The sequence below is a fragment of the Podarcis filfolensis genome, assembly GCF_964270895.1.
Source record: "Podarcis filfolensis genome assembly, chromosome: Z".
NCBI classification, from domain to species: Eukaryota; Metazoa; Chordata; class Lepidosauria; order Squamata; family Lacertidae; genus Podarcis; species Podarcis filfolensis.
The window spans coordinates 33,025,851-33,035,734 of NC_139617.1; the positions used below are offsets into that span (position 1 = coordinate 33,025,851).

General features: G+C 48.2%; 1 protein-coding gene across 9 annotated transcripts in view; it reads right to left on the bottom strand.

The window, feature by feature from the left end:
- The window catches only part of RXRA (retinoid X receptor alpha), a 120,804-nt gene extending 118,788 nt beyond the window's left edge, over positions 1-2,016 (bottom strand). For 3 of the 9 annotated variants that reach the window (XM_083596436.1, XM_083596434.1, XM_083596433.1), the window contains exon 1: positions 1,396-1,975. In XM_083596436.1, coding sequence (XP_083452562.1) covers positions 1,396-1,423 — 28 coding nt within the window. In that variant the 5' untranslated portion in view covers positions 1,424-1,975. Of the gene's footprint in view, positions 1-1,395 lie in introns of all 9 variants that reach the window. The other 6 variants (XM_083596439.1, XM_083596437.1, XM_083596435.1 and 3 more) reach the window with 4 other exon arrangements.
- Positions 2,017-9,884: the final 7,868 nt, after the last annotated feature.

The window sequence follows — 9,884 nt, forward strand, 5'->3', positions numbered from 1 at the left end:
ACAGGTGGAAATTAATTTGAAAGGAAAGGAAAGGAGGAGAAGGAGGAGGTGTAAGACTGGGGGTGGGAGTGGTGTCGGGGAATCCCCTCATCATCCAATATTTCTGTCAAGACCAGGCTCCTAGACCAAGGCTGGCTGTAACCCTCACAGACTTTGTAAATAGTCCTACCAAATGCATTGTGCTTTTTGGGAGATTTTTGGGATGAGAAGATGCATTGAAAATAGATTTAAAGAGAAATAAAAATTAAAGGAGGGAAGAAATGTCATGGGGGTGAGGGAAGAGCAATAGGTGTGTTCTTTAAAGTTACAGTTCCAGAAAGATGCTAGGATTCAGGATTTGCCTTCCCCAAGGGGGGCGGGATAAAAAAAATTACAAATCCCCCTAAAATCCAGTGGAAACTGTTAACCAATACAGTTTTTCCTGCTTAAAAAGCCCGCCCCCTAAAATCACAAGGAGCTGCTTATTCTATTCAGAACTCAAAAGTCAAAACGCAGAGCTGGACTGGGAAGTTAACTGGATCACTTTTCTGCTATTTTTCTTTTGAAGAGAAACTTTCCCACACCGTGGTGGGATCACCGCCGGAGTTTTGCAACAGTTGCAAGATCAGGCCTTTTTCCTCTCGATTTTGAAAGCCTCTTTCGGATCTTTCTCCCTCCCCCTCCACTCCGCCCCACGTTCAATCGCTCAACCCACTGCCAACTTCCAAAGGCGAAAAAGGAAACGCAGCCAGACCCGATCCCAGAAACGGTGTCTTCCCCTCAAACAACAACAACAAACCCATTCCCTCCCCCCAGCAATTAACAGTAGGGGTTTTTTTGGGGGGGGGGATGCATGGGCTCTTCCTTGGACTGTCCCAAGGCGCTCCATGCAAATTTGCAGAGATCGCTTTTTCAAAAAAGCATTTAAAAGAAAAATCAAAAGCAACACAAAAGCAACACAACAGATCGCCGTGGCCTGCCCTGATTTGCCCATGATTTGCACCGGGAGAGTGAAAACGACGAGGGAGCCTTGTGAAATTGACAAGGCCGCTTCTTTGAAATGTTATCAAAGGGGTTTTCGCTCCTGGCCACCCCCTTTCCCCTCCCCCCCTAGAGAGAGAGAGCGGAGAGCTCGGACCTTCTCTGTGATCAAAAGATCGGCTGCGTAATAAAGACATTTTACCTCCCCCACAACACACCCCATTTCCCAGATCCCTTTCCACGACACTCAATATTGTGTCTGTGTGTGTGTGTGTGTAACACTGGCAACACAGAGATATTACAATATAGCTTTGCAATTTTTTTTCCCGAAGCGGCCCCGCTCCAGCTCCCCACCACCACCACCACGCCGCCCCGCTTTCTTTTTTTAAAAAAAAAAAAATTAGAAGCCGAGGAAAATCAGCCAATAAAACTCACCCAATGGAAGAAAATGCTTGGTGTCCATCGTTTCTGGTTTAACTCATGCCAAACGCGATTTGTGGAAGAGCGATCGGTGGAGGAATTTCTTTTTTCTTTTTAATTAAAAAAGGAAGGGGAGCAAAGAAAGAAGAAGAAACCTCACAGGACCAAAAAAAAATCAAAGCCGGAAGAAGGGTTTTGGGTTTTTTTTTAGGAGGCAGATTTAAGTGATTTTTTTTGCCCCCTCTCCGCAAGAATTACTTGTGCAAAGGTTGGCTGTTTGGAGATTGATTTGTTGATTGGGGGGGTCTCCCCCCTTTCGCCCCTCTCTTTCCTGCTCCTCCTCTACTCCACCCCACACTTGGAAGAAAAATAAAAAAGATGAATGTGACTGTCTCTAGGTCTGGATAGGAAAACGCCGCCAAGAAAGTCCCAGCGAGAGGCGAGTCAAAATTCCGCTCCCACGGGGTCCGCGCGAAGCCGAGACGGAGGGAGTTGTTGCAAACTCACCCAACAATATAACTAAAGTACTCGGGTGTGTGTGCGCGCCCGCGCGTGCCCCGCTCTGTTTCTGTCTCTCTCACTCACTCGCTCACTCGCTTTGCTGCTTCTCCCCTTCCACCGCCCGCAGCTGAAATTGCAAAAGGGACCCCGCCAAGGGGTAACCTGACGGCCGACAGGTCTAGCAGCGACGGGGCATTGTCCGGGTCTCAGGGCGCGCGCAGCTGGGATTTTAGGGAGGGGGAGTTTCGGAGGGGGAGATTTCCTAGGGACCTTAGGAACCAACTCCTACAGCCAGGCTGCCTTCGCCCCCCACATAAAATACTTGAGGGGGCTTAAGGGACCCCAAAGTTGGTGGGCATTGCGAGTCAAATGGTGTGTTGCCTGCCATGTCCTGTGATCGATTATGCGTGGCGGGGCTTACCTGCCACACACCCACCTCAATATTTTATTTAAGTTGTCACCCCTGCTAGGGACATAGGATGCTGCCTCATCCTGCATGCAAAGCTTAAGCCCACCAACTGAGAGCTATATGGCCCTTATCCTAAGATTCTAGTCCTCATCGTTCTGGATGAAGGGCTGCCATAGATAGAAACAGTAGAAGCTGCCTTCTACAGAGTCAAATCGTTGATCAACCACCTCAGTACTGTCTTCACTGACTAGTAACAATGGCTCTCCAGGGTTCAAGGTGAGAGTCTTTCCCAGAGGTGTAGTGGGGGGGCTGGGGGCACAGTTTTTTTTAGTTGTTTTTTTTTAGGGTCACGGGGCATCTTCCTTCTCAGCCACCCTCCAGCTGAGAGGGTGCCTGAGAAGGCTGCAGCAGCCCAGGTGCCCGAAGAGCCCAGCGCTGCTTGCAAAAGCAGCTTGGGGCTGGGCTTGCAGGGTGCCTGAACCGCCATTTCCCTCCCAGCTGCCCTCCAACTTGGGGGTGCCCGAGATGGACACCCCAGCTCCCTGCAAGCCCAGTGCCACCCCTGCGAGTCTCACAAAGCAACTCTAAGTTTGCAGGGTGCTATGAATGCACCCCTCAAAGCCAGCCAGCCAGAGAACCAGGGTCACTCCAGCGGCATGCCCGGTGTCCATGGTGTGCTGCGCATGCCCTGGCACATGTGCACCTGCCCCAGGTGCTGAGGGGAGTGCTCCACCACTGTCTCTTCCCTCAGCCCCACCAGTAGATGTCATCAGAAATTCGACCTGGGACCTTTTCTGTGTTGTCCACAGGCTCCACCATCAAGTGATAAGCCTTAAAAATGAAGTAAGGTTCTAATCCTCATGGTTCTGAATTAGGGTTGGTTTGGCATCTGCCCGTCCCATGAGACAATGAAGGAGTGCACCTTTCGGGGTGAAGTCAAACTGCTGGAAGCTTACAGTGCCTGCTGTGGCTGTAACTGCTGCTTCTCGCATTATTGTTGCTGCATTTTCAGCATCAAAGTGACCTCCCTGGGGTGTAAGCCTGCACAGTGTGCATGGAGGTCCTGGGCTGCTCAGATGACAAGACTCCCCTCTCAATCCAAAGTAAAGTGGAGCAATACATTTGGCACCAACTTGGCTGCAGGAGTTGCCGGACAGAGGCATACAAGGTGCCAGCCATCCACTTTAGGGACTCTGCTCCAGATTTGTGTAGGTTTTAGTCCTTTGTCTTTTCCTCTCCCAAAAATGTCCCACAATGCAGTGGATAGAGATTATTCTTCAGGGTTTACTCCCAAAGCCTTTGTCCCTAATGAGTATAGCCACAAGGCAGCAGAGGTTTAAGGCCAGAATTTCCTTCTAGGTTAAACCTCCAACCTTCCCAGATTGAGGAGCTCCTTCTGCCCCTCACTTCCCTCTCCAGCACATGCAGAAGCCATATTCTTGATCATTAGACACAGTATCAGTCTCAGCTCCATGATCCACTGGACCCTGTATTTGCATGCAGGGGGTAAACAGGTCCTTAGCTCAGATTCTGAGACCCATCGGCTCCCCTCACCTGGCTTAGCTGGCCAGTTGAATTCATTTCCCAGGGTGTGGCTGCTGTGGCATGCTGACAGCTTCTAGGAGCCACAGGTGAGAGCTGAGTGCAGGGTGGGGTCCACAGGTGGACAAACTACCCCAGAAGGAGCATGATGTGTTCCCCCTGCCCCCATACACCCCAGGTTGTGGCTGAATTACACATGACCTAGAAAGCTCCCCACAGTTTAAAGAACAGCAACCACTCCTGACATGGAGAAAATGAGCCTGTCAGCATTGGTACACTCAGGGCATGACTTTGGGACTCAAACACCATCCATGGCTCTGCTCAGCAGAAAGAGAACAGAATGCAGCAGGGTTAGCTTGCCCCATTTTGAAAGGAGGAAAGTGATAGACATTGCCATCTCAAAAGCCTATGACACCTAAGAGATGTATTTGGGGACCTACCCAACACTATACATTGTACTCTGTTTTTGATACTCTATCTTTAGATTGTTTTAACCTGCCATGTGGTTACAAAATCTAATCGATAGATTAATACTATTATTACTGCTGCTGCTACTAATATGTATCTAATCCACTTTTTGGGGTGTATGGGGTGTTAGGGGAGGGGCAGTATCTGTGGTGGGGGAGGCAGCAATTACGAGTTATAATCTCAACCTGAATGGCATAAGGTATGGGCACTACGGGTTGCCTTCGTTGGTGGAAGAGATCATCATGTCTCACTGGTCAGCTATCGTCCACCTTAAGCCAGGCAGCCCCCAGTCAATAAGGTGCTGATCTGCCACCATCCACTGCTACAATGAATGCTTAGAGCTTACAGTATCACTTGACAAGTGGACCAAACCACTGCACCAGGTAAAAGAAGAAAAGAAACAAACCCTCTTGTGCCTAGAAAGCTAGAGTGTCAGGACCATGTGCCCTAGCTTGTCCATGCTGCAGGTCAGCAACTCATGGAAGATGGCCATCATTGACCATGAGCTGAAAGTGCTCAACATTGACATTGTCACTTTACAGGAGACCAGACTCACTTTGAATGGCTGCTTTGGAGAAAGGACCACATCCTCTTCTGGCAAGGAGGGCATCCAGAAGACCTATGTATCCATGGCTTCTCAGTGAGGAACTTCCTGCTGTATTTGATAGAACTGCTAACTGACAATGCTTGCTTTCCCTTTGCCTCTCAACCACCTCCAATCTGGTTAACATATTGAGTGTCTATGTTCCCACTGTGTGCTCTGACATACAAACCAAGGACCAGTTCTACAAGTAACTAGACCAGGCTGTCAGGAGGGTCCCAGGCTTCCTGCTGGGAGGTTTCAATGGCAGAGTTGGGGGCGATCATCAAATATGGTGCAACTGCGTTGGTCACTTTGGTTTTGGCAGCATGAACAAGAACAAAGGCTGCTTGAGCAGTGCTTGTATCACAGCCTCTGTGGCACGAACATTATCTTCTCTACCAAGGCAAAACACTGAATGTCCTGGAGACATCCAAGGTCACTGGCATCAGCTAGACTTGTTTGTAACCAGGGAATTGGCACTGAACTTTTTTCATGTTGCATGGAGCTACCACAGTGTTGACTGCTACACAGATCACACTCTGGTGATGAACAAAATCTGTATCCAGCCACAGGGGGCCCATAGCACAAAGCAGAAAGTGCGGCCTCAAATCAACACTGCCAGAACAGTCATACCTGAAATTTGTGAGTACTTCTCTGATTCTATTGAACAAGCTCTACTGAACTGCTCCAGAGATATTGTCAAAACAAGGGGGAACCACATCAAAGAGCCAGCCTTCAACACAGTTATGTCCTTCTTTGGCAAAAGAGAACAACAGATCCTTGACTGGTTGGAGGCCGACATGAAGGACATGGAGCCTGTTATCATCGCAAAGCATGAGACTCTTGTGAACTACAAGCAAACACCCTGTGAAAAGACACTTGCTGCACTGAGAAAGTAAAGGATTTAGTGCCCAGCAGATTGCCAGGCAATGTGTCAATGACTACTGGCCAGAGGTGCTGGCTTACAAGGGCGATGCGGGGGGGGGGGACATTGCATGTGTGATGGCAGGACATCAGAAGGAGCCGGGGTGGAGCCAAACATGGTGGCTGCGCAGCTTCAATGACCAGCGGCTCATTGCCTTCTGCTGGTGCTGCCACCGGTGGAAAGCTACTTCAACCCTTCTCCCCCTGTGCAACAGCACGGGGAGGAGAAGGAAGTGGCCGCTGGAGCTCTTCACCTCCATGCTTTTGGGACATTGGGAGAGAGCTGGCCCCAACCCCAAAAATATTGAGAGGACCCAAAAGGGCTAGGCCCCCAGGAGCTGGTGCCCTGCTAAAGCTGTGTCAGAGCATCCAACTCACTGCTCACCTGCGTTGCTCACAAAATGTATACAGTGGTACCTCGGGTTAAGAACTTAATTCGTTCTGGAGGTCCGTTCTTAACCTGAAACTGTTCTTAACCTGAAGTACCACTTTAGCTACTGGGGCCTCCCACTGCCACCGCGCCTCCGCCACGCAATTTCTGTTCTCATCCTTAAGCAAAGTTCTTAACCTGAGGTACTATTTCTGGGTTAGCGGAGTCTGTAACCTGAAGCGTCTGTAACCTGAAGCATCTGTAACCCGAGGTACCACTGTACAGGCATAAAGAAAGCTTTTGGACCAACACTCAGAAAATCACCACCTCTGAAAATCTGGTCTGGAAAGCTCACCACAGACCACAGCAAGCAGATGAAGTGATGGACAGAGCACTATCAAGAACTGTACTGATGGGAAAACATGGTCGTTGACACAGCGGTTGACAGCATCCAGACTCTGCTTCTCTTGGAAGAGCTGGAAGTCCCTCCCTCCCTTGATGAGCTGAAGAACGCCATCAACTCTCAGGCATGTGGTAAAACCCCAGGACAGGATGGAATCCTAACTGAAGTGCTGAAAGCCAGCCTCAATTCCTCCCTCATGACGCATCTCCACAAGAGTTGGAAGGGGCCACAAGTGACAGCCATGACTGTAACAACTACTGTGGAATCTCCTTGCTGCATACTGTGGGGAAAGCCTTTGCTCATGTAGTTCTCAACAGATTACAGTCACTCACTGACAGGGTTCTATCCTGTCAATGCAGCTTTAGAGCTCAAAGGTCAACAGTCAACATGATTTTGTCCCTGCACCACCTACAGAAGAAATGCTGATAGCAGAGATGCCTGTTGTTCATCATCTTCTTAAACCTGGCAAGGCTTTTGACCTCATCAGCTGAAAAAGACTCTTCACACTGTTCAGTAAGATAGGGTGCCCATCTTAGCTCCACAATATGATTGTGTCCTTTCACAAAAACAAGTGCTACACCATCCAATATGAAGTCTCATCCTCAGATGCCTTCCCTATAAAGAGAGGTGGGAAATAGGGCTGTGTTCTTGCCCCAACTCTCTTTGGCATATTCTTCTCTCCTGTTGCTCACCTATGCCTTGAGTTTGACTGAAAATGGTATGTGCTTCCATTCAAGGAGCAATAGAGGTCTGTTGAACCTGGCATGTCTCCATGCCAAGATACAAGTGTGATGGGTCCTTATCTGAGAGACGTTGTTTGCAGATGACACAGACTTGACAGTGCACTCCAAGGAAGCTCTACAGTCATTAGCCATTTTGCCCAAGTCTGTATGGAGTTTGGCCTCACGATCAGCCTGGCAAAGACCAACATCTTGGATCAGGATGTTGCCAGCACTCCATGCATCAACATTTGGTGACCACCTGCTTGAAGTAATGGATGATTTTGCCTACCTGGACTCTACCATAACCACCAAGCTTTCCGTTGATGCTGAGCTGGACAAGTGTATTGGCAAGGCAGCTCTGGCAATGGCTCACCTCTCCAAAAGGGTATTGGAGAATGTGATGCTAATGTCCATACCAAGATGAGGTCTACCAGGCTTGTGTTTTGAGCATGCTGCTTTATGGAATTAAGTTGTGGACAACTTACACCCACTTGAAGTGATGCCTCAGTGACATCTAGGCTGGCTAACATTTTGCTACTGAAGGTAGCTGCTTAATCCTGGAGAGCTGGCTAGCAGCCTGTAAAATCTGGCTGCAAGAGGAATTTCCGACATGCTACTAGCTCTCACATAGTAGAGGAGATAAGGAGATGTCCGTGGGCCCTTCACAAAGCAAAAACGGAGATCTTACAAACCATTAAAAAAAGCAGGAGACAAAGAACACAGCTGAACTGAGATTTGAACAGGCTGGAGATAACACGGCGCCTCCCCTGTGAGAAGGAGAAGGGAATTTGAGGAAGGAATTTGCTGTACAACAACAACAATTTGCTGAACAATGTGAGGCATTAAAAGAGCTCATTAAAACAAAATTGGAACTAAGTATAGCAAGAGAGGTACCATCTGAATGCAGGTTCCTACCAGGAAGATTAGTCACAACACAGAGAACAGTCTTGGCTTTTGTTGCAGGTGTGGAGGCTGGGACTTGGAAAAGGGAGATGGACAGGTCCATCTTTGCTGACAGTCTGGGTCTCATGCTTGACACCTGAGGCCTGAAGGGCCTCTTCAAGCTCAAGGAGGGGGAGCACAAGGGCCTGCCCACTTTCTACTGAAGGGCCCAGTTCATAGCTGTCAACATTTCCCTTTTTTTAAGGGAAATGCCCTTATTCCGAATAGGATTTTCCCTTAAAAAAAGGAAAAAGTTGACAGCTATGGCCCAGTTCAGCCTCTCCAGACATCCCCCTGAACCAGGTGCTGCCTGAGGAAGCCTTGCACAAAGAATTATGAGACAAGCTGGTTGTGTATCTGGAGGTACGGGGAAAAGTGCACCAGTTTTAATGCTTTAATGGGTTGACGGCTGTTTTAAACTGTCTTTAATTGTGAAATAATTTATTTTTATTTTTATTAGGGAGCTTTACAGGGAGCTGGCCTCAGGCACTAGGCTTGTTGGCAGACCAACTCTGTATTATAAAGATGTCTGCAAATGAGACATGAAGGCTGGCAACATGAATCCTGCCATGTGGGGATGGCCACAGGACCTGGAGAAAGACAGTCAGGTTGTGTATCCACAGCAGTGACCAGGGGAGGAATGACTGCTGGGAGGAGGGCAGAGATAAGAAACGCCATAGTGCACCTGAAGCAGTGAAACCGAACACCTTCATCTGCCCCAGCTGCAATTAAACATGTCTCTCCCGTATCTGTCTCTACAGCCACAGCAGGCACAGTAACTCTCTAACAGCTTGACTTTACCTCCGAAGGCACACTCTTCCATTGTCTCCCAAGACAAATGGAAGCCAACTAACAACAATATGAATCACTTCCTTTAAGATACTGAATCAATTTCATGGTAAAAACTTCAACGGTCAGAACAATTTAAAAATTATGGTATAAAGATCACTTCTAAAATGAAATAACCGTAATCCTTTTAGTAATGATAAAATAGCAATAATAAAGTTCAGTGTCTAAAATTTGCCTAAATGCAACCCTGCCTGTCCAGGAGAACTCTAGCCTAAACCCTTTCCACAGGCAAGGAGATCTGACCAAAGATCTGTCCATTCTAGCTTTTTGCAGCCTGGGGCCTTCTGAATGTTGCTGGACTTACGACGCCTGTTCCTTAACATGCTTGACCACTGGTCATGGTGGCTGCTGGGGCTGACAGGAACTAGGAGCCCACCAACATCCAGAAAGTCACTCCAGTCTTGGTAGACAGCCACATGATCCTGAATGCCTGGGGGGGCATGTCTGTGCTTACCCTTGCTGTACTCCCATATTTTGTTCCCTGACTCTGAACACTGGTACTATTGTGGCTCACAGGTGTTGAGTACCACATCATTGATATAAAGCACATGAAGCACTTTGCATGCCAGGTGTGTGTTGTACAAATCCTAGTTAATAATAATTAATAGCATTCTAACTTGACGGTAAGTAGATCTTGTACCTGGAGTGTAATTAATTACTTTGCTAGCTCTTCTGACAGTAAATGCACTGATCAAGTCACATGGAAACCATTCTCTCCATTTGGGCTTGGGAATGGCAACCTGGGGAACCTTCAGACTCTCTATTCAATAAGGACAAATATTAGGTTCTTC